The 25324-nt window shown below is 44.0% G+C and overlaps 1 protein-coding gene and 1 long non-coding RNA gene across 3 annotated transcripts in view; one reads left to right on the top strand and one right to left on the bottom strand.

Moving 5' to 3' along the window:
- LOC118207968 overlaps positions 1 to 19959 on the top strand; it is a 34494-nt gene extending 14535 nt beyond the window's left edge. Inside the window, exon 3 of the long non-coding RNA XR_004761488.1 lies at positions 19185 to 19959. This is a non-coding gene — a long non-coding RNA (uncharacterized LOC118207968). The remainder of the gene's footprint in view (positions 1 to 19184) is intronic.
- idh3g (isocitrate dehydrogenase (NAD(+)) 3 non-catalytic subunit gamma) lies at positions 14496 to 23673 on the bottom strand. 2 transcript variants are annotated; one of them, XM_035382190.1, is made up of 14 exons: positions 23528 to 23673; positions 22953 to 23012; positions 22483 to 22494; positions 21917 to 22014; positions 21269 to 21384; positions 20801 to 20861; positions 20241 to 20373; positions 19954 to 20087; positions 19362 to 19464; positions 18335 to 18481; positions 17235 to 17329; positions 16202 to 16262; positions 15678 to 15795; positions 14496 to 15399 (listed from the first exon to the last, which is right to left on the bottom strand). In XM_035382190.1, the coding sequence occupies exons 1-13, from the start codon at positions 23597 to 23599 to the stop codon at positions 15691 to 15693; spliced, it is 1197 nt and encodes a 398-aa protein (XP_035238081.1). In that variant the 5' UTR covers positions 23600 to 23673; the 3' UTR covers positions 14496 to 15399; positions 15678 to 15690. The 2 variants fall into 2 exon arrangements, with proteins under 2 accessions (XP_035238081.1, XP_035238082.1); XM_035382191.1 differs by having other exon boundaries at positions 22971 to 23012.
- Positions 23674 to 25324: the final 1651 nt, after the last annotated feature.

The raw sequence follows: 25324 nt of genomic DNA, 5'->3' as shown, positions 1-25324 counted from the left end.
GGATGGGTGGTGTTGTCTTTATATTACACGACAGAATATGAGAAGGAAGGAAGGCAGACCGAGCGAAAGAGAGAAATCGAGAGAGCGGGAGGGGAAGTGAGAAAGAGAGAGGACAGGAGGGAACACAGTGACCCCCCCCTCCCCCCACCATTCCTATCGTCACATACCCCCCCTCCACCAGCTGAGGCAGAGGCATGCAGCAGTAACACCCACCAATGCCCAGAGGCCTGAAAAAGAACCATGCAAACAAACACAAACCACTGGAATCAATCAAATTGTAGCACAAGGAAAGGAGGCGTGAAGCCAGCACAGAGCTCTCACCCTGTGCAAACACTGTGCCACGTCCTGGCGCGCTGCGTCCTGGCACGCCGCCCCGCCGTCTGCTGCCGAATCCCGGCTGTGCCACTCTCTCACCGGCGGCCCCGTGGCGTGACTGGCGACCGGCGCGACCTCGTGACCGGCGGAGCGACCGAACCCCCGCAATATCGGAGGGGCCCCCGCCGCCGCCTGCAGGGTCCCGGCGCGGGGCCGCTCAGCTGGCGCACTGTGGAGTGAGGGGACGCGGCAGCTGGGGGTCCCTGCTCCGGAGTCGGGCACGCTACTCTGCGCTCGCCCCAAAACGACGGAGAGCGCTGCGGTCAGGGGACGGGCTTATGAACGTAACTGGGGGTTGCAAACGGGTAGGAAATAAAAATTTGGGATAGATTTTCTTTTAAAGCGGGTAATGGATGCTCATTCGCGCGTGCGATGCACAGTAAAGCCGTTTCTGGGTAGGGATGACGTAGGAAGCGGAGGCCGTCTCCAGCAAAGGTCTTCTTTCTGCTGTTATTTCATTCACACCTCAGCTGTAGGATTAATTTTCACATTCCGCTCATGCTGTGAAGGGTGCATTTGAGTAGGCCTTGTGCAGGAATTGGAATATATCATCGTATTAAACCGCAGTACAATGACAAAACCCTTTGGTATCAAGGAATTACAGAACACACACACACGCAAACACACACTCACTCACGTGCTCAGAAAAATAAGGAGGGAGGGAGGGGAAAAAAGGGACAGAGAAAACCCAGATTAGAGATTTTGATGTGCTAAAGGAGAGAGGGACAGAGGGAGGGCTGCAGGGAGAGAGAGGGAGATGGATGGAAGTGAGGAAAGTCATAGAAGAGGAATTTGAGAAATGAGCGGGAATGAAAGGACGGACTGGGCCGCCTCCTCGAGCCCCAGGGAGAATAACAGCCGCTCGCTTACCACGGGTTATGACACACACACACACACACACACACACACACACATGCGTGCGCACAAAGACACACACACACTTACATGCACACAAGTTAACAGCAAAGCATTCATACTGTATATATAGCACACACCAACCACAGAGACTGGCCCATTGCATGGAGGCACCTGTTGCTTTAAATGCTCATATTTATATGAACCTGCTGTTTTATAAGAGCACTGAGAGGCCGTGACATTTCCCCGCCATCAGCACACATGGACCCATCACTAATGACCACTCCGGGCTAATATAACACACCTGTCCACATCCCTGCACTCACCTCCAGCTCAGCCCGGAAAAAGATCTTGACATTTTACACACACCTCGATGCAGTCATCGGACCACAATATTCTGAGGTGGCGTGGCATGGTACTGTTAGTAGGCTACTATTACGATATGATTAATGACACAGCAGTTCCTGTGACTGTATACATAGGTTGACGTAACCATTTAAGGATTTATGTAGTGCTTGTGACTGTGTTATGTAACCCATAAAACTTTACTTCCTTTAAGCGATAAGGCACGAGAGGCAGTCTATATGTGTTCACGATACAGCAGGGCCTTGAGCGCTGTATTGCTTTTATAAAACGGTTACAACATATAGAAAAGAAACTATTAAAGATGGCACATAATATACTGTTTGCAAACAGGCTGTTTGAACAACTGTTACTGCATCGGATTTACAATCGCTGTGGAACGTGGTCTCAGCTAGGATCGAAACAACCCGTTTTTTAATTTTGAGTAAGACTCTTTATAGAGAGAGCACTGCGTTGCTGTAAGCATGGGACGGACTAAAGTGGGGCGTAGACACATTGGATGAAACTCACATGTAATGGAGGGATAGCGGAGGATTTCCTTGATTTCGTCTTTCTTGGCGGGGGACACATCTGTAGAGCGGTAAACGTGGCCTGCGGCATTATGCTTTCCAGAGCCCCCCCCCCATCCCTACCTAGCTCTTTCCTGGACGGGGGACAAAGGTCATCACTGTCAAGTTAACAACAGCCTGTCAAACCAAAAAAAAATTTGTTTCTTGTTTGTTTCTTTCTAAACTCTCAGAACATACCATGTCAGTCCTCCAGAGGATTCTCTTCCATCTTAGACATGCATTCCCCCTCATTCTCTCTCAGCTGTCTTCACTGTAACATCTGGTCTCCGGCCAGCAGGGTCTGTTTTACTCTAACATATCGTTTGCATATGGCACTGTGTCAATCTCAGGTCCGCCTCTCTCCTCCCTCCTCTTCCTCTCTGAAGTTTGTTTCTGTCACTCTCTCCACCCATTTCTCTCTCTCTCAAATTCAAATTCATAGAGCTTTATTGGTTTGACAAAAATTTGCATCTGTATTGCCAAAGCATGGCAAGGAACATGTGAGACATCAGGTCAAGAGTAATGACAAAATAATGTGATTGTATATATACATGTACACATACAAGTACACACACACACAGATATATATGCATGCACATAAACAGTAATAACAATAACATATTACACAATAACAGCCAAGATAACAACAGTGTGTTTATTCTAAGTATGTGTGAATGTGTGTGTGTGTGTGTGTGTTTGTATGCACATCTGTGTGTTTGTGTATATGTCACTGACAAAAATTGTCATATTTTTGTCATTTTAGAAGAAAGTGTACCTCAGTTTCAACCTCGCCTGTCATACAGTGATCACATATTCTTATAATCTTTTTGTAGCCAGGAATTCTTATGCCTGCTTTTTCAATGGCTATGTTGTGGTCACTGAAGCTGTAGTTGGTAAGGACTCATCTCTGCTTCATATCCTGGACAGTAACAAGATATTCAAGCTAATTTGTGTTCTCGTTTTGGGGCCAGGTAGCAATTAAGCTTGTTTTGCGTTTTGGTTTGGCTGTTCTAATGCTCCAGATAAATCATTTTATTTTGTTTAACAGTTTGGTTTATTCTGATTTGTGTTTGTGAAGCAGTGCCGGTCTGAGATATGTTATTGTTAGTTGTGAGATGATTAGTTTGTCTCAGTACAATCTGACTTGTGGACTCTTTTCAGGATTCAGCTCTTGGGCTTGAAGTGCATGAAACTGCTGCTTTGTTTTGGGACTTGGTTTGAGATGCATCCAGAATTTGAGTGCCCTTTTTTGTATGTTTATAAGCCAATGGAAATTTTACTAATTCGGCCCCGAACACATTGTTTGGTGTTTTTCTTTGGATGTTTAGAATTATTCTGCAGAATTCTGTATGCAGGGCTTCATTTGGATCTTTCTAGTGTAGTTGTGCTGACTGAGTGGACCACATACTTCACTTCCGTATGGAGCAATTGGCAGGATTACACTGTTAAATATTTTTGACCAAATTCTAATTGGAATATTAATTTGGTAGAATTTTTTTCTGATTGGATAGAAGGCTCTTCAGGCCTATTCTTTCCGAGAATTCACTGCCAAACCAAAGTTTCCAAACCAAAGCATTGATTTTCAGTTCTAGGTAATCATAAAACAGTGTGTTCTAGGGTGGTGTTTCCTAGAATGCACATGTGTCTTGTCCTTTTTTGGAAGATCATCATTTATATTTTTTAAGGTTTACAGCCAGGGCCCAGTTCTGGCACTACTGCTCTAGCAGATCCAGATGCTGTTGTAGCCCCTGTGGGTGGCAGCAGCACCAGGTTATCAGCATAGCAGAGGAATTTAACTTCCATCTTGTTTAGTGTTTGGCCAGGGGCTATAGACTGTTCCCTTAACACCGCTAACTTGTTTTAATGGATATTAAATAGAGCAGGGGACAAGTTACATCCCTGCCTAATACCTTGCCCTTGAGTGAAGAGATGAGTTCTTTTATTTTTACTCCATATTTATTATTTGTTTTCATTAATTATGTCATAGGCTTTACCCCTACACTACTTTGGAGAATCTTATAATATTAACCTTCTTGCTAAATCTAATCAAATGATTTAAAAAAAAAATTTTTTTTTAAAAGCATGCTAAATGTTTTTTGTTGTTTTGTTGGTGTACATGATTAATTAGGTGTGTAGGGTGTAAATATATGATCACTAGAGCAGCCATTTTGTCTGTTACTCAAGACATTGTGTTTGGAAAGGAAGGCGGGCAGTAAAAGTCTGCAGATAACAGTTCCCAGATTACTGCTTACACAAATGCTTTGATAGTTATTAGGGCATCTCTCTCTCTCTCTAATGAGACAACTCTTGAATTTATCTGTTTCTCTCACCACTCCGTCCTCCCAAAAGGTGCATACTTCAGGCATGCAGGCAGTGTGTGAGGAGTTGATTAAAATGAGGCCCGTCTGTTGCAACGGTTACACATCTGTAACTCCTGAGAGAGGGAGCAAGCATAAAAAGCTCATTATTAAACAGACATACAGTCAGACTGGTCTGTTCTGCTGGATTTGTAGAAAAATCTGTTTTCATTAAATGCACTTTAGTAATGGTGCACCTGCACCTGGAAGGAGTGGGGGGGGGGGTGATTGTATAGGAGAGCAGAGGAAAACGAGGAAGCGAGGGAGGTGACACACAGGAGAAAAAATATTTGGCAATATTTGGGAAAAGCAGTCACACAATGAGTGACCAAATGTGAATATGAAAAGCGTGACTTGATGCTGCCTGTGTGACAGGAATAGTGTCATTATGACACGTCAATAGAACCAGTGCTTAGAGCTGCAGACTGCCGAGCAGGGGGTAGCCCTCTCCTACGCATCATATTAATTACACTCACTTAGCAGACACTCTTGTCCAGAGCCAGTTAGAAATGTGGAGAACATCAGTGTTAGTTCCAAGAATACAAAACAAGTGATGTCACCAAAAAGGCACAGATGGCCCATTTATAATCAAGTGTATATTTAGCCGAATAAACCAACAATTACTATTGTAAACAAAAGTAAATTCCACTACACGGCTAAACTGTGTTTACACGGCGAATGCTATAACATTATTATTCCAAAGGAACAACCAGACAGAAAGAGGATAGTTAAAGAGGGTCAGGGGATCCACAGTGTAATCTGAAGAGGGGGGTCTACGGTGACTGTCGGACGATGGGTAGGGTTTCTAAGCTCATTCTACCACTGGGGGGGGGGGAGGTGGGGTGGGGGGAAGGTGGCAGAACAGGCAGGAGACATAACTGGGAAGTGCAGGCAAGCAGAAGGGTGGAGCCAGGGTGTCCATTGGGTACACAATAGAGAGGTCTGGCTGGTACACAGTGGTGTGTGCTGGGCAGCAGTGTAAATATAATGGTTAGGGAACTGAGCTTGTAACTCAAAGGTTGTGGGTTTGATTCCCAGCCAGGACACTGGCGTTGTACCGTTGCGCAAAGTCCTAAACCTGAATTTCTAAATTTAAATATCCAGCTGTGCAAATGGACATAAAAAAGCCATCTGTGTTAGTTGCTCTCGATGAGAGTGTCTGCCGAATGCCTGACTATTTATAGGGTAGGGTCTGATAACATTGTTTAGGTACAACGGCACAGTCCCTTTAGCTGCCCAGTGGGCTACCACCAGGGTTTTGGATTTGATGCGAGTCGATGTCGTTAGCCTGTGGAGGGAGTGCTTTGGCTCCTCCCCTGGCCCTCACCCACCCCTCTGAGCGTATTAATGAGCGGGCACTTCCAATCGCAGCAAACCCAACAGCTGCCTAAAAATATCAATCAGGCCCTGACAGCCTTTTGGCAACAAAGGAGATGGAGATGGAGAGAGTGTGTGTGTGAGAGAGAGAGAGAGAGAGAGAGAGAGAAAGATAGAGAGGGAGTTGAAGTGAGAAGGGGAGAATCTGATGGAGGGAGAAGGACAGTAATAATAGAAAGAAAGAAAGAAAAACAGAGAGAGGGGGGCAGATTTGGCAGGGCTGTGTGTTTTGGAGCAGAGAGAAGAAGGGGGCTCTGCACTGACATCACGGCTATGCTATGTGGGTTTTTGTGTACAGAACGCACATTTGCTTGATGCTTCACAGCCCCACTCGTACCCAGACCTGTAGAGGGGGAAAGGGCAGGAGAGGCAGAGGGAGAGAAATTCCTTTGGATTTCCAGCTGAAGCAGACCTTTCCGTTCTTGGCCCCGTCCCCCGTCTCTGTTCATCGCATCATTTTTGCGGGCAGACACAGCCCCAAGCTTATGAGTCATTCCTTATGCACATGATCCCCTGGTATTTGAACCTGCAACCCTCTGGCTGCAAGGCCTCAAATGCCGGTCGGTCTACAGTCTGACATGAGCGTAACTCTGGCGGGACTCGCGGCTGCTTGGTGCTGGTTGGCGCTGCGCAACGTGGGCCTCCAGAGTAACGATTTGTCGTAAAAAGTAGAGAGCAAGAGGCCGCTCTGTACGCCAGTGGTAAACACGGAGTGCGGGGGCCTCCTTCATGATGGGGGCGGAGCCTCAGTGAGGGAGGGGGAGGGGCCTCTGAGGGCAGGACCTCTGTATGAGCCTGTGATGTAAGAACGATCACGACTGTGCTCATTGGCTGACCCCGCACAGCGAATTAGCACCCAGCTCCAGCCCTAAGCAAGGCATCCGCTCCGTCTGTAAGAACAGTGCTCGGGGCTGGATTTACGCAGGTGGAATCAATTTGCCCATACGCCACATATGAGGAAATGGCGTACTAGGAACTGAACACACACACACACACAAGTGTGTGTACAACCGTACACATGCACACACACATCCACCTTTCACACTCGCATACATTACACACATTCTCACACACACATACACACACACGAGTGCGTGCACACATTGAAATGCACACGTGCATGCATATGCATTCACACACGTGCATGTACACTCACAGAGTCTCCATTTACACACTCACACATTACACACATTCTGGCACACACAGGCACAGACATAAACACACGGGCACGTGCGTACACGCACACACATTCAGATGCATATGCATGCACACACGTGTGCATGTACACACACGGATCCAACATTCACACTCACATTACACACATTCATAGACACACAGTATAGACATACGCATGCACACATGCACACCACGCGCATGCCATGCACACACACATTTTCCCGGAGGGGGCCACAAATTCCTCCCAGGGATCATACAGGCTCATAATATGGACATATAAGGATATGATGTATGTCTCATAGAGCAGTGTTTTTCGACCGGTGTGCTGCGGCACACTACTGTGCTGTGCGAGTTTACCAGGTGTGCCGTCAAAAACTTGCACATTCCACCACAATCGAACATGTGTGTGACATTTGGGAACACTTTAGTGCTTAATGGGAAAGTGGTGTGCCGTCGCAGGAAAAAAGTTGAGAATCGCTATTGTGGAGCATTGTTATTTAACGTATGCTTGTGACTGAAAACTTCATGCCATGTGTGAGCTTAGCCTGAATGCTAGCATGGTCTGTTTAGAACCCTTCCACTAACAACCTGCCTCAACATGCTGCCTCAACATGTGTGTGTGTGTGTGTGTCTTTCTGTCCTTTATTAGCTTCATTCCTTTTCTGTGGTTCTTCCAGCAGCCTTCTCTACATCTTTTCTTTCGACCGCTCTGACCTTCTTTCCCCTCGCACTTTCTTTTCATCCCTCCATTGACCAGCCGGGTCCTTCTCTCCTCTACTATAAACAGCTCTGTCCCTCTTGCTTTCCTTTTTTAAACAGATGCCTTCGTGGATCGTTCCTATGCAGATCTTTGCTCCCTCATTGAAACCATTTTTCATTGTTCCTTTTCGCAGGGCAGGAAGCCTGCTGTAAACGGTTTTTAAGTCAGGCCAAAGCTAGTTTGTATCGTTGTGTACATTTTATTAACTTTCTGCCTGATGACAGTTACTAAAGGCCAAATAATGATTAAACAAACAAAGGATCATATACATTGATGTAAGTAATTTTATTTAAAAAAATTTACAATGTTAATTAATTTCCTATTTAAATTCTAATCTAATATAATGCAGACCTTGTAAATATATGTTCAGTGGTTTAAATTTGTATTTGTTTTTTTAGCTTAGGATATATTTAGAAATGTATTTCAACCAATAAAGTGCACTGGATTTTAATTCAATTGAGAAAGGGAGGGAGGTAGTGAGAGAGCGAGGCAAGAATAGAGACCGTGAGAGAGGGAAAAGATAAAAGGGAAAGAAAGGGAACAGCGAAGACATTTATTTGTTTTAATGTTGCTCCTATTATTTACCAACTTTTCATTAGGTTTAAACAGACCCTGATATTCTTAATACAATATCTATGTGGATTATCCCCATTAACATGTTATTATCTTATCTGTTTTGCAGTCAGTCTGTTTTAACCACTCTCTTTGTGCAATACTTTACAATGGATAACCACACCAGTAAAGAATATTTGAAATGATGTGGAAAGGAGGGGAGAAAGACATTGTACGGGAAATTAAAACTTATAAAAAGAGGGGAAGGCTGGAGAGGGTTAACTGCGTTACAGGGAAAGATATGGAAATGGGAAGAAAGTGACGGAGAGGCAAAAAGGCAATGAGGGGGAGAGAAAGAGAGAGGGGGAAAGAGATTAATACAAAAGAGGATGGATAAATATAAAGACAGTCTGCATAGCAAGAGGTGGACTGAGGTTAAAATTCTGGCAGGACCAATCATACATCTGTTTCTCAAACCCCTATACTTTCCTGCAGGGCACTGATTTATATGCGGAACCCCCACCCAGGGGAATAGCAGTGTTTTAACCTACCAACCACATTCACTGCCCAAACGGTACTGTTTCACTGGAGCAGTTCAATGTGGTGCCAATCCCAGCAAAGACTGGTATAAACTAACCCAGATTCCCATTACAGGCCCGAAACATCTGCCTCTGTTATCCCAATATTCTCTGCTTCTGTTGCCTCTACATTCCCATAATCTCTGCATCTGCTACCCCCCATACCCCCATATTCCCATATCCTCTGCTTCTGTCAGCCCCACAGTCTCTCATTCTGATTCTGTCGCTCCCATATTTACATACTTCTGTTATGAATGCAATATATTGACAAATACATTCACTGAATGCAGTGCTGGAATGCACAGAGTGAGAAAAAAGCATTGGTTTCTCTGACATAATTTTGTTGGAATATTTTGACGGATGGAAATCAGTTTTGAACCCTTGGTCTAGAAACAAGAATATATTTGGTGTAAACAATAAATGAAGTCTGTGATGTGCTGCCTTCAGAGCAAAATAATGCAGTCTGCTTTAAAAATGGAACTGTCCTTGCTCATGGCTCGGAATTTTATAGTTTTGTCCGGTACAGTGTTCCAAAGAACAAGAGAGAACATTAACATTACATCACCAGTACCTGAAGGAGAGGGAGAGAGACAGAGTGATTGATTAGTTTTATCTGGATTCGTTCAGCATGCATGAGCTGTGCAGCGCTACGGGGGAACACACATGCTAAACCGCAGCTTGAAATAGCAAAGGAGATGACCTCGTAGAACGCAGACTTAAGAGAATAAACAGCGAAAAGAGGGGATGGAGGGGGTGCACACACAAATACAGCCAGGAAAGATTGAGAGAGTTAGACTGGCATATAAACACTTCATATGCATGTGCACGTGTGTGTTTGAACATTTATGTTTCTTTTTTAAAAATGTATGTTACATAATTGCTGTGGCAGCTCTCGATTTGTCGTGGCTGATTAGGCCACGTGGAACCCCTGGTACTGAGGGACAGGAAGAGGCTGTTGAAGAAAGAGAGAAGGAATGGGGAAAATTGTAGAGAATGAGAGATGCATGGTATCATGGGAAAGAGTAAAGGATGGGAGAGAAGGGCATCGGGGAAGAAACTGAAAGGCAGTTAGAGACAGGACCGAAAAGAAGAACAGGAAGTTGGCCTTTCAAGAAGGAAGTGGTTTTTCAGAGAAGGGCATGGGTTTTTTTTTTTAACAGATTGGGGGATGTGATATTTTGACAGCAAGGACAAATGTAGTGAAAACGTTGTACTGCTTTGAGTCACCCCCGTGGCCGGCTGCATTTGGGCTCAAGTTCCAGCCAAATCGTACGTGATTTAAGCAACCTGCTTGGCTCGGCGAACTTGGCGAAGAGGTGGATTTTGGGTGATGGCCCAGACACAGGCCACTGTCCCGCCCAGTGGGGCTTAGCTGAACACTAATCTGCTTTGCACATGCAAACCGAGATGAAATCTTAGCCCTTGAGTCATCGGGCTTCAAAAACGGCCTGTAAGAAAAAAGTGTGAGGTACCGACTGACAGAGATTTGGAAGAACAGTTAAGGGTGGCACTCGGAGGGACAAAGGAAAATGAAAAAACCAGTGGGGAAGCGAGAGATGAAAGGACACAGATAATGAAACTGCCAAGTGAATCTACTGGGACCAACATCTGAAAGAAAATAAAAAAGCAGGAGCATAGCTGAGCCAGCTGATGGTGTGAGGAGAAAATTGTTGAGAGAAGCAGTGACAGAAAGCAGAATTTGCTCTGAGATCATTTCCAGCACGCTTTCCACCATCCATCTCTCGCCACCTCCCATTACCTCCCCGCAGTCCCCCCATCCCCTCGCCCCCCTCCCCCGTGTCTGCCGTAAGGCTCTCACACAGACTTCCCTGTTTCACTCCATGCCACTGTCTGCACTGACAGACAGAAATCAAGCAGCAAATTGCTTTTAGGCCCTAAACAAACCGCCACATTTCCCAGCTGAAATCAACAGCTTCCTGGCCTGGCAACGGATTCCAGCACCTCCCCATAGCACCCCCCCCCCCCCCCCCCCCCCCCCATGAGAATGACTGTAGGCAGCTTTAGCGCATTTCACCATTCTCCCAGTTCAACTTTCCCTGAAGGGATCTGCGCGTATTGTGTCTGCCAGCGAAGCGTAGCCAGAGTAATACCAGTGGAAGAGGAGGTCAGAAGCAGCTTTAGCACAGCTTTGTAGCATTTCTTTCGTCTGTATTTGTGGCACGGCGTGGTGTTTATACGAGTAAATATGCCCTAGAGTTTTATATACATATGATCTTATGCAAATTACATTGTTATACCACTGCTTGTTCCATTCTGTATCAAATGGAGAGCAGCAGATATGCTCTGTCACGTTTATTGTGGGTGATACATGGGCATTTGGGGGTTCATTTTCTGAAGAAAGTAAGACACTTCAAGCAACTCCAAAGTAGCTTTTACAGTGACCACATGCCTCCAGGGTTTCAAGGTGTGTCAGCTATTCTTCTCTCAAAGGATTACATTGAATCATAGTTTTGATTTGATAAGATGATTCCTATAGGCCTAGCATATGCAGCCTGAGACTGTCACACCCAGGGAAAGAATGAAATGTATTTTTGTTTATAATTATAAATAAATGCAATAAAATCAAAGAGTGTATATGTACAGCCTCTGGGAACATGGTATCACTGTACAAGCTGGTTTGGAGTTCCATGGAGTGCATTTTCTTACTTTAGAACATAAACCCCCAATGCCCTTATACCACCCATAGTAAAGCCAGGAAGTCATCCGAAATTTCTGAAAATATCCAAAATAGCCTTCATCTCATACAAAAACTGTGTAGGCCAACTGAGAACATGCACAAAAGCTGAAATAATATCGTAAACCCCAGGAAGTGAACTATCCCTTTAACCTTTATTTCACAGGGATGTAGATTCTACTGAGGGCATATTAATACAGAGCTGGAACTTATTAAAAGACCACCTCATATTTTCTGAAGAAAGATCAGGGTTTGATTGTTGAATATTGATTGTTGATATCCTTCCTAAGCAAAGACACTGCTATTTTCATTATTTATTTGTGGGTATAAACGTGTCAGTTTTCATTATTCAATCTATAACAACACCATATTTGTAGTGTTTTTACTCGGTATCATTTTCTGCAAATAAATGTTCTGAATGACAGTATTTATGTTTGGAATTAGAATCAAATGTGGTCAATAGTTCATGAAAAAAAAACACCAGAAGTTAGACTTTACTCAGACACGTAAACCGTGAGACTGATAATTTGACGTGGTCTCAATTTTTCCAAGGCTGTATACAAAAGGCTGAAAAATTTTACTTAAGGCAGACATATCTTTTCCAAAGCAAGTTCAGACTTAGGGCGGTTCTTAAAATATCCCAACTACCGCCATGCAGGAGAATCATATATGAGAAAAAATAAGAGGGGAAACAAATACAAGGACATGGAACATCCACTAAAGCATTTGATAAGGACATTTTTGAATGGTAAGGGCTAGTCCTTGTATCTTGTAAGTAATTTTGTGATATATATATATATATATATATATATATATAGATAGGCCGTAAAAGCCATAGTCCTATCAATAAAAAGATTTCTACTTCAGAATTTATGAACAGAAATGATCTTACTCAAGAATGAAACAAAGTACAGCTGCGTAACAAATGTGGCCCATTCAGAAACCCAGTGGAGAGTGCAGGATACGCGAAGGGCACCGGTGTGGAAGCAACACTGAGGGACGCGCTGTGCTGCTTCTACGTGCCGCTCCGCACCACGGTGCAGATGAGTCTAAAAGCATCCCGCCAGCTGTTCGTCACTGCGAGAGCGCTCAATCTTCCGCCTGCTCCTCTGGCGTTCGGAGCAGAACTATCGGCTGCTCGCTCGTCCCAAGAGAGCTCCCTGTGCAAACATTTTTTCCACTTTCACTTCCATTTATTTTTGTTTTTTTTAGACGTTTTGACCTTTCAGAACATTCCTGAGTGATCCCAAAAACGGCACGTTTTCCTTTTCCGTTGAGACCGTGCTCGCATAGGGTTTAGGGAAACGTTTTCCAATTTGCTGTTCATTCAGTTTGTTTAAGAAGTTATTGAAAGTAGCTCTTTACATTATCCTGGCTTTAACCTGTGCACTTACGCTGTAATTCGGTAAGTGGCAGGCCAACTACACCTGTAAACACAAGTTACCAGTTTATGTAATTGCATTTGGCATCAGTGTAACTCTACCCCATGCTAAAGAATTTAAAATCAGTGCGGTTTCAGTGCCCCCCAGTGGTAACCTAATTATTTCCAGCGCTCAAAATCGGGGAGTTCCCCTTCAGCTCTCATTAGCCCAGCTTAAGTCTTGATACAGCCATTTTTGTAAGGCTATTTAAATCAAAATACACAACTAAAATATGACATAAAAGTATGTACTCTTTCTACAGAAGGAAGTGCAGCAGTTAGTTGGTCTGATATATTCAATAGCCCAACCAAAGCTGAGCAGGTGAAATAGTTTTATTTACAGAGCCAAATTAGGTTCTTTCAAGATTATTTTACATTGTGTGACCCAAATTGGGAAACACTATAGAACTTCTTTTAATAGGGTAGTGTAGGACGTGTAGTGTGTGACTCTGCCTCTTGTCCGGCATGTATGTGTTTGGCGTCTCCAGTCCCACCCAAATATGGAATGTCCCAATTTGTGAACTATGTGTAAGCGTGCTCATACACACCCCCTGTTGCCGGCTTGGGAGAGTGAAGACAACTTGTAGTTCTCCAAAACATGTGGCGTCAGCCAGCTGTTTCTTTTCACACAACAGCCACAAGCAGCGTGTGTGCCGAGTGGGGGTGGAGGAGACCCAATCATGCGCAGGGAGCTAGCCACGCGTGCCCGGACAGGAGTTGCTTGAGCAATGAACACTGCTACCCCTGCTGACTGAATCCCTCCCATATATCCCTTGAGCGACAGGAAAACATTTGTGCCCCGCCCCTACAGGGCTGCCAGCCACAGTCTGCACGGTCATGAGCCGGAACTGACCTGAGACCGTGGTTTTACCAAGTGAGCTGCCCATCAGCCCCGTGCATAGTCACGTGCGTGCATGTGTGTTTGTGTGTGTGCGTGTAAGCTATTGAGTGTGCGTATAAGCTCACATTAATGCCAGCCTCCAAAGTATGGTGAAATACACTTTAATGAACTGTTTATCCTGTGTACATTCATGAATAAATACAAGAAGAGAAGCAAAGACTGTGCAGATCCCAGTACTGCCTCGGCTTGTTTGCCATGGCAACCCCTTAGTCGCATTCGCAGCCTTGCTGTAGATTTCAGCTGCAGCCTCAGAAAAAGATGCGCAACGGCGCAGCTTAACACCTGAGGCTGGGGACGCTGCGCTGACCTGAAGCAGGTCACTGCTAGAGCGATACAGCTGCAGTCACAGAACCGCAACACAGGCCACACAGAGATGCTGTTTTTAGCCCAATCTGAACAGATGGGGTGACGCGTGGAGGAAAAACAAACATTCAACAATGTCAATGTTTAACAAATGCTTTATAAACACCAGGGCCTAAAGCGAAGCGCTGGTCCTTTTTCTTTAATATCGAAGTATTGACACAAAAGTAACGCGACAAACAATCATTAACCAGTAACTTTAATCGGATGTTTTATAACGGCCGAAGAACCCTCCGGAACAAAACCCCAGAACCAGAACGCACGGAAGCTGGGCTAGAAAAACATGACCCGCTTCTGCTGTCAGTACAGTATATTAAAGCCATTTCTGCAAAGCACATATAACACGCACACTGTAGAACAACGAACACACGCATATGCTGCATTTCTGGTAAATGTGAGACAAAGGCCAGAAAATACGGAAAGTTCACACGGCTGTAACTGTTCGATATGAATTTGACATTAAGAGTACAGTATTTATTTGTCTACTCCAATAAATAGACCATTTTGGTACATTTAAGACATACAAAGAAGTGCGATTGCACTGCAAGTTTTGTTCTCTTTTGTAGCAAAGGTGAGAGCAGCAGTTTCAATGACAGCACATTTTAAAAGTAGATCCAGGAATGCACTTGATTACTTTGAAACCCAAGCAGTTGTACAGTATAGTCGTTTTTTTAAATAAGGATGGTAGAGTGAGGACTCCTCTCCCCCTCAAATGGGTGGCGCCATCATGGTCTGACAGTGATTCACTGATTTGAACCAATCACAGAAATTGATTGCCAAGAATGGTCTTTTGATTGGTTCGCGAGTCAGTGAAGGACAGGTCAGGTAACCCCACCCATGGGGCTCAGGAGAACTCGCTCTAGCAACTCGAAGTTAGTGAAACAGGACAGTGACGTGTTGAGGAGCGAGGTGACGTGTGCAGGTCTGCGCAGACGTGTCGCCCCCTGCTGTTCAGGGACTGGTGGGCAGGCGAGGCGGTGTGAAGGAGAAGCTCTGCTTAGCACAGAGAGGCGTGTGCGCAGGCACAAGCGCGCGGAACTGTGGAGAGGTCCTCCAGAGAACACCACGGCCTGGCTTCCGTCCTAGAGAGAGGAGGAGCAGTGAGTGCATCATTCACACTGAGATCTGCTCTAAACGCCTTTTTAGCAACGTGACAGTTCTCCCCCCAACATCCGGTGCTACTGCTGAACATGTACAGGACTGCCTCATCTCTGAGTATCACTACAGGGGCCAAGGCCCTTTCAGTGGTGCAGGGGATTACCAGTGTGCTGTGTTCAGTAGAGCGGAGGGTTACCAATGTGCTGTGTTCAGTAGTGCGGAGGATTACCAGTGTGCTGTGTTCAGTAGAGCGGAGGGTTACCTGTGCACCGTGTTCAGTGGTGTTCGGAGGTGAGGGGGCCACCACGTTCAATTATCTTCATGATGGTCTGGACCACCTCAGAGGTTGTGCCCTGACCCCCAATGTCTGCCGTGTGCAGCTAAATAGTGAGAGAGAGAGGCGGAGGAACCACAGTCAATTAAAACAATATTAACTATAAAGCAGATTTGACAGGTAAACTATCAAAGTGCATGCCACACAAAATGTGACAGCCAATTGATAGATTCATGCACTAAGCAGCAATAAGAAGGTGCAATTACAATATCTATGGTACTTGAGACAGACTGAGGGCAGAGAGACTTCACTATGACCAGCTCAAACTGGTGATTCAACCAAAATGCTTTGCCCAATTTGGGCTTTGTGAGCACCAAGAAATATGATTGGAAATTCCAAACCAGGAAGAAAAGGGGGTGAAATAATTTTAAAGAGAGGAACATCCAGAGGGAATGAAGCTAATAAAGGTTTTGTTGAGTTAAATATTTTTAAAAATGTATATTTTACTGTACCCGAGTCTCATTCATGGTGGTGAGGACAGCGCTTCTGATCATGGTCGCATAAGCATGCAGTCTGTGAAAGACAGAAACCATAGAAACAGCAGGTGAATCCAAACGTGCTGACAAAGCCAAAACACTTACCTGTTTCTTTACTGTGCTAGAAAGGGTAATGTGGGCTGTGCTCTCAGTGCAAAAGCATTCTGTGCTACCAAAGTCAACAGGCCCATCCAAATGTGCTTAATTAAGGCTAATGCTAGTTATATAAATGAGCTAATAACAAGGATAATGCAAGGAAGAAGGAAAACTGTTCATTTCAGTAGTGGCTACATCAGTACAATCACAATTACAGTGCAATCCCTGTAAGACAAGGTTCAGGGTGCATGTGAACATGGTGTTATTATGAACTGAATATTATTCCATCAACTGTCCACTGTACATGAACATTAGATTATTGCTCAATCCACACAATAGCAATGGCAGAGTAATAAATTTGGCTGATACCCACTAAAGCTGGTCTGAGGTGGTCAAGTGTGAGACAATATTGTGCATGCATGTACATGCAAAACTCGTTTGAATGATTCGTGCTCAAGAGCCAAACAGCTTAGGAGATTGCAGAACTGACTTTGCTTGTATGGACTGTGTGAGTGTTCAGTGAGCTTGTATGGACTGTGTGTGAGTGTTCAGTGAGCTTGTATGGATTGTGTGTGAGTGTTCAGTGAGCTTGTGTGAAGATTCATTGATTCAGCACCGTTTTCAGTGAGTCGGTTCAGTGAGTCATTGGCTCAGCGGATCAGTGTGTGAATTCAGTGATTCCACGTGTTGATTCAGTAAGTCAGTGCATGCAGTCCATGACTGGGCACCATTTGGAATGGCCGTCTGACAATGTGCCGTGCCCTGCCCTGCTACTTTACAGCACAAATAAAGGAGAAAGCCACCATCTTTTTCCCTCTTTTTTCCCCGTCAGTCTTGTTTGCTTTGCTCGGTGCTTTGAGCTATATGACGCAGTGGAATCGGTGTTTAATTCCCAGACTAAACAGGAAGTTACTTTAGGTGGTCCAGCATCAGGCAGCCAGCCAGAATCATGGCCGTGGGGTTGGCAATGTTCCTCTCGGCGATGCTCTTCCCAGTGTTCCTTGTTGCCTGAAAGAGAGATATACTGCCAGGTTCTGTCATCGCCAACATTCTCATTTTTCCATAAGACCTAAAGTTATCCAAGTTCACAAACAAAATGGTGCTTTGGGAGGAAATGCTTCCTCCAAAGGTATTAAAACATAGCCCACAATTTATGCCTCTATAACATGTCCAAAAACAAAGCGCATAAAGCATAAAGATTAATGTCCCTCTTTCCAGCCCCAAATCTAGCAACATCTGTCAACGGCAGGGATGCACAACTAGGGCCGGACCATTTCAGGATTTTGTGCCAACTTCTGCTCTAAATTATTTAACTCGCTGAATCGCATTGTGATCTGACATTTGTATCAGTACCAGCTGCAGCCAGGATCTTAAAGATTTTGCTGTGCTAAAGTACAGGTGTGAACAAGTGTACACAGATCTGTCAGCAAAGTAAAACTAAGGTAACTGGTTGAAACAAAAACCAGCATGCAGACCCACCCTACCTAGGATCAGAGTTGTGCACCCCTGGTCTATAGGAAATTGTTTCTGTCAACTTCCGTCTTCAGGAAGTGGTTTGTCATTTTATATCTCCAGGAAGTGGTTTCTGGAACGCGTTCTGGTGACTTTCCAAGCACGTAAGATCTAAAGATGGTGCCGTACTATGGCGACTCGCTATGAGCTGCTCTCGCCTCTGTTGTATAATGTTATCATGTGTATGTAATGTTATTGTGCATTCCTTGTGTTAAGGCAAAGAGAGCCAGAGTGCAGGTATTTCATTGTATTTTTAGTACACATGACAATAAAGTTCAACTTGAACTTGAGCTGGCAGGGGTGTCACGTTGAGGCTAAATCATATGGAACCTTCACTCCTCTGTGATCCTTCCATCCTCTTCTCCAGCTCTGCATTACCTCATCACAGACTGCACCCAGTGTGGGTGGGCGGAGCCTCGCGATTCATCACACACCCAATCCAGATCATCCCTGAGCCCCCCACGCCCCCTCCCCCCTCTCCTTGGCCGCCCGTCCACTCACCGTTTCAAAGACGGCATAGGCCCGGCCGTAGTTGGCCCCTGGGACAAGCCCGGGCCCGCCCACCAGCCCGGCGCACACGTTGCTCACCACGTTGCCATACAGGTTGGGCATCAACATCACATCGAACTGCTGGGGCTTGGACACCAGCTGGGAAACAGCCAATCAGAGAGAGGAAGAGCGACTTTCGGTCACATGCCATTCCTTCGCATACCATTCTGTCACGTCTCCACAAGCCTCTCTGCCCATCTGTGCCACTGAACAGACAGCCACATTGTTTTTGATGCAAGCGATACCCTTAACAAAAGTTACAGAACTTTACAGATTTCCATGTAAACAAGTCATGACAAGTTCACTGTACAAGAATACTCCACTTAACCCTATGAAGAGTAGGTTTTTTCAAAATTCTAACTCTGTTTTCTAGAACTCCATTGCTCTCACTGACCAGTAGTGACTGTTACATCAACATTAGAATGTTCTGTTAAGAATTTTCCTTCACATATTTGTAATCTTGCACCTTAAGGCTGCAATTGCACAGGATGCGCTTTGTGGGCTTGACGTGACGCATACTGCCTATCTTCATTTTATGAAGATGACCCTGAAAAAGGAACTAGAGATGTCCTTTCTGCCATTGCTAGGCAACCGCACATCGCTCCTGTTAATCACTGGCGTGGTGTCTTTAACGGCAGTAGATAACTAATTTCACCTGAAAATAACTTACCATCTACATCGATCATGGCACTAATTTGTCACCACTTACTTAGTCATGGCAGCCACCATTTGTGAAATCGTACACCTTTGGGGGGGCAGAAGCTGCAATGACTAACTTCTCTTCCATCTTCTTTGTTTCCAGTGGACGCTAACAGCAGAATAAAGGCCCGCCTCTATTTTCATGCGATTGGACAGCAGAGAAAAGAATGACTTTTTCCTTGGAATGCATCGAAACAGGGTTTTTTTTTATTTTTATTTTTTAAGCTCCGTGATCACCTATCTATTAGAGTCCCCCGGGTGTCCTGCAGCAGTCTGTTACCTGCATGGTGGTGTTGTCCACGATCATGCTGTCGAATGTGATGTCGGGGTACCCGGACGCTACCTCCTTACAGCACTGCAGGAACAAGCCATCACCCAACTTCCTGTGTGGGGGGGATTGCAGAGTTTGAGTTACGCCGCAGATGAACTATTCTGCAGTCACACTAAACTACAGATCTAAAACTAATGTTAGGGACACGGTGCCTGCTGGTTTTTCTGTGAGTTTCAGCACTTCAATCCTCAATCTAAGTCACTGGTATGCTAAAGGGTCCACACTCCTTGTTCCCAAGACTTGATTTGGCTGCGAATTGAAAGGAAATCACAAAAACTTGTACATACTGAAGCCCTCCAGAACAGAGTTTGATGTCATTGAAGAGACTGAGAAACACACATCCTGAACGACTAACACAACTGGGATTTGTGAACAGAAGGTTGCTAGTTCCAGCATCAGGCATGTTACTGCTTTTGTAGGGTTAGGCAGGTTGTCTTCAGCTGACATGCAGCTAGATACCAGTACAATAGTGTGTATTGGAAGTGGGTCCAGGCAAAGGCTTATGCAAAGCTGAGGAGTTGATGTGAAGATGTTGACTCACATGATGTTGGCCTTGTGAACAGCAGTGACTCTTTTTCGACCTTTCTCTCTGGCCAACTGGAATGCGTATTCAGCGATCCTCAGGGAGTTCACTCGAGTGATGATTTTCAGACACTCCACCACTCCTGACACACTCTGAATGTGGGCCACACACAGAACTGTACATTATAAACATACGTATACACACATGCTCTCACATACACACATATCATGTATGCACAGATCAAATGGCATTCAGCCTGAGAAACACATGCATGCACGTGCACACACATGCGCACACACACACACCTCATGCTCCAGGCTGCTGTACTCTCCCTCTGTGTTCTCTCGAATGATGATAATGTCAATGTTCTTGTGTCGGGTCTGGACTCCAGGGAGGGACTGACAGTGCATCACGTTGGCATACAGATCCAGACTTGTACTGAAAAACATAGAGGAGAGAAACACAGTCAGAGATAAACTCACAATGACCGTTCCAACTGACCAAGCCCAACAGAGTGTTGCAAATGTCCGTCTGGATTCAATGAGTCGGTGTGTCAGTGTTTGGATTGACTATTTTGATATGATTCAAAATGTAAATACTTGTAAAGCGATACATTTCCGCATGCAAACAAGGGCTTCTGGAGGGAAATTACCACTATGGTGTCATTTATTCATTTAATTCATCTTCAGTCACAAAATGCCTAATTTCTTTAACTCTGACACAGTATTTCCATGTACTTCCAGGGTGAGCTGAAACTTGCTGTGACATGTGCTGTGGGAGTTAAAGGCTAAGGACAGTGTAACTGATTGACCATTCCTCCTGTACACAGGTTAGCAGGTATGGTAACACAAGCGCAGGTGCTGACCGTAGCAGGCTGTTCCTGGACTTGTGGGAGGGGGGCATGCTGTGGTTGGTCTCTATGTTGCCTGCAGAGAATCAACACTTAATTAGGGTGGGGTTATACATATACATGTATGTGTTATATTTATATACGTATGAATATAGTTAAATGCAACACTAGTGGGACAGTGACAATTTCTTTTTTTGGCTCTGCACTCCAGCACATTGGATTTGAAATAAAACTATGACTAGGTTAAAGTGCCGACTGTTTAATTTGAGGGTACTTACATCCATATCAGGTGTAACTTAACTGCATATATAAACACAATAAAGGCAAGAGATAATAACACTAAAGCACACATAGTAACACTGTAGATAATCCAATATACAGCACCACTGCTGAGAGAATGCATGACCAGCTACAAATCTGTCCATGGCCTGTACATGCAGTATTAAGTCACGCACACGCGCGCGCACACACACAAACACCGACCCTTGAGCGCGACTCCGTTGCGTCTGATGGCGGTGATGGCGTTGTTGATGTCATCCTCGCTGTCCAACCCCGAGTTCACGTTAACCACCTCAAAGTCCACAGGGACACAACTGAACCTGCGGCACAGAATCCCGACACGCTTTTACGGGGACTCGCGAGCGAAAACGCATGCGCGCCCCACCCTGCCCCACACAAACGCCAGACACAGCACAACCCAGAACTGCTTCATTACTGCTTCAGAATCTGCAGTGTGACTCATACAGTAAGTCAGGGCTATTCAGCTGGCGGGCCAGGGGCCAAATACGGCCGGCTACAGATACACTCACAGCCCTCTGACCATGGAAAGGAAAAAACATATATTGGCTATATTACCCAGTCTGCATATCTTAGATCCAATCCCATTGGATCTAAGATAGTAAGTAATAGCTCAGCATATAAGAAGGCATCTACTTTGTTTTCACAAACGTACAGCACATCTTAGTCATGAATGTCGTTAAATAATATATGAAAACATCTGATCCACTTGCACCAATTTTAAAGAAAATCTGGCCTCTGGAAGAGGTGCCTGAAGAATGCAGTTGTAAATGGAGTCTAGCACTCTGAAATGTGTGTGCATGCATGTGATGAGTGGTCATAAACTGAACCGACCTGAACAACTCCCGAACGTGATTCACCAGCTCTGGTCCAATCCCATCTCCTGGTATGAGGGTCACCGTGTGGCGGCCCCCGTACTTGGCAGGGGGAGGCTGGAAAGACAGGTCTCCGATTAATGACGCGCTGTGTTTCTATTGAAACTAGGTTCTCCACCTCACTTTTACCTTCCATCCAACATTCATAATTGAACTCCATTTGCTGACAACTAAAATAACTGCACTGCTAAGTCCTGCTATCTGGCCAATACTTCCTTTGTGTTCAAGCTCACAGCTGCTAAGACCTGTGCAGATAATGCAGGCTAATCTTAACAACAGTCAAAAGATGGAAGATGAAAATAAAGTGGAGAGTATTCAGCATTGTTGTCTTGATTTTAACTCACACTAAATGCACAATCTATTACATCAGTTTATCATGTGTTTATTTGTATATGGATTTACGAGAAAGTGAGGAAGTGTGCCAATAAGTGACAGATTAATAATGTGGGTATCGCTGGGCAAAACCCTGTGAACACAATTTAACCGTTTGAATGTGCGCAGGCGTGCTACTGTTGCGGTACTTACGATAATCTGTCCCTGGACAAGGAAGAAAAGAAAGATCAGGCAAAGGAAAAGAACAACCATTAATAAGAGAGTGAAACACCCAAAGTACAAAATAAGTTTTATGGGGGAGGAAATAAACTTGTACATAATATATTCATTCCCAGAGAGAGACAGCAGACCCAACCCAACAAAAGGCCTGGCACACATCAGAAATAATGAGTGTACCTGTAGTATGGAGCCATTCCCTACCACCCCTCCACACCCATTTAATACAAAGACAGAGAAGTTCAGTTAAGAATGACAACAGGAGCCCAAGGCCAAATAAGAATATTTGTTTAAGAGGAAGGAAAAACTTAAATAACCAGGAGGATCTTTTAAACATTTTGGTCAGTACAAAAAATGTTAAACATACACTTTTGACTATTTGGTTAACCTTAGCAAAGGTTTACTTGAACCTAATAGTAGCAATTTGATGTTCAAGGATAACATACTTCTATGCTGTCACTCACAGTGTACGTAAACTTCTCTCGACTGTGGCCTGTCCCGAATGCCTGAAGTGAGAGAACAGGATGAAATGAGGAATGTACTGATGCATTGCTACAGAAAATTGCATATTCAAAGAAACGAAGGTAAACGTCCACGCCTTACCTAGAAAACTGACAATTCGTAATCAATAAAGGTATCACTATTGCAAACTGATAGCTAACTGATAAATGTCTACGCATTTTCGCCTGTAATCGCACTCAAGTCACGGACAGGTAAACCACCGAGCTAGCAAATTAATTTCGAGAGTTCAACATTAAGTTAATAACTGCAGGCTTCCGCTCAGGAGCTCATTCATTCGAACAGTTTCTAAACAGTAGATAGCTAACAACTTCATACAGCTCGCTTGTTACACATACATTTTAGCCTGCCTCGCTAGTCCGACAGCGAGCTAACGTTACGTTGACCTTGTGTGCTTATCGTGGACTATACTGCAGTATTTATTAACGTTCAATACAGCAAAAATTCTCCACCAAGCATTGGAAATGATGATCAAATGAAACTTAAACGTAGCACGTCTTACAATCGCTGGATTTAAAAAGCGTCCGTTCCATACTTTTCTGGAAAGTGACAGCGTTTTGCGAACAGCAGCCATGTTAGCTAGTGCAGTTTGCAGGGTTAAGATCGCTGAGATGGGCGTGCGTGATTTCAAGAAGGGGTCGGGGGAGTAAATCTCGCTTCAGGATAGGCATGATAACACAGCGCTCTCTATAGACGGGAGATAACCATGCTTGAACTCAGGTAATGAACCATGCTTTCTTTTGTAATGATCACTTTTTATGCTTCGCTTCCGGTATAATCAGTTAATTATAGTCTCGACGACGAATATGCAATATATTTATAGTTGTCAAGCACCTTTCGCAGGATTCTTCTTCTTCTTGCTAAATATTCACCCGTTTTCCTTGCTTAAAAAAATTGGCAGGCATGTCCAATATGACTGCCAATTTATTATTCATGACATGAACATAACTGACACCCACCTGCAAAATTTCAACATTATTAAGAATTATTTCATGTACATGCGCCAAATGTCTTCCACATGTCTACTTCCTCATGCTGAACAAATCATGCTGAACAAAATTTGTTATTATAAATTATTAAATTATTAAATAATTTCATAGAACCCATAGTGTTTGCCATATTGGATTTTCTGCCATTCTGAAGCTTTTGTAAGACAAAATTTTTTGTACTTCCCCTACAATCTTTGTCCAATTCTCAAAAAATTTGACATGCATGATTTACTGCCCATCCCTGTATTAAGTTGCGAAATTTCATTTTTAAATGTCCAAAGATTACTGCAGGGCTGTACTTTCAATTTAGCAGAAATGGCTGACCATGCCCAAAATATGGTTATGGCCACAATTTACAGTGATGCAAAGATAATTCAGGGGTTGATAAATAGCCATAGTGTGGATGACCATGCCCAGGCTCACAGTGTAAGGAGCAAAATACTACTTTACATAGGCTCCAAAAGGCCAAATGATCCAAACTTAGACAGGAACCCACAGAAAGCTACCCTCAAACAGTCCCGAGAAGTACATCTCTCTCAGTCCAGGATTCTTAAAGATAATCAAATATGAATATGCAAAAATATGCTACCAAGTGTTTCCTAAATTGTTTCAAGTAACTTGGCCCTGTGTGTACAAGCATACAGTAAACTCCCCGCCCCCACACACACACTTTCTGTTGTGTGAATGCTTGTATGGTTCTTGGAAAATGTCTGTTTATGAATATGAATGTTACATGTTGCCAGGGAAATGTCCCCATGGGGATAATTAAGTATTGCACAGAATGTACAGTAAGTTGCAAATATACAAGAGCTTGTACATTTTGTAAAATGAACTTGACAACAAAGTATAAACATACCCTTTCTGGAGGAATATCCTTTCTTTAGGTATTGACTAGCAGTTTCATACATTCATTTAATTGTCTTGCATGATACAGTTTTTGTTATTTATCACTTTGATGTGACACAAAGTTTGAATGATGACATTGTCTTCAGATGGTAAGATTAAAAAACACAAAGCCAAGTTACTTGAAACAATTTAGGAAACATTGGGTAACATTGCTTTGGAATACAGCTTGTTTAATTTGTGTGAGCTAAGATAGCCAATATTGTTTCATGTAACTTGGCGCAATTTTGATATTGATACTTTTAATGGCAGGCCTAGATTTTAATTAATGACTTATAGACAGTTCTTTGTTGGCTATGTGTGAGTAACTCAGCATGTTTTTCATCAGATATCATTTCTTTTTGTACTGTGTTTGTTATGAGTAAATGATAATAGTAATTCATACATAAATGTAGGCTATGACAGAC

Source organism: Anguilla anguilla, chromosome 11 (assembly GCF_013347855.1).
Source record: "Anguilla anguilla isolate fAngAng1 chromosome 11, fAngAng1.pri, whole genome shotgun sequence".
Taxonomy (NCBI): Eukaryota; Metazoa; Chordata; class Actinopteri; order Anguilliformes; family Anguillidae; genus Anguilla; species Anguilla anguilla.
Note: the sequence above shows the minus strand (reverse complement) of the source record. Positions and strands in the feature narration are given on the sequence as shown.

Excerpts from the sequence above, each read along its gene's own strand:
- idh3g (XM_035382190.1), bottom strand. The coding sequence starts at position 23,599 with ATGGCTGCTGTTCGCAAAACGCTGTCACTTTCCAGAAAAGTATGGAAC. Across the intron at positions 20,862-21,268 it reads CAACGGAGTCGCGCTCAAGG|GCAACATAGAGACCAACCAC; the intron begins GTCGGTGTTTGT and ends GATTCTCTGCAG. Across the intron at positions 20,374-20,800 it reads TCCAGGAACAGCCTGCTACG|TACAAGTCTGGATCTGTATG; the intron begins GTCAGCACCTGC and ends TATGTTTTTCAG.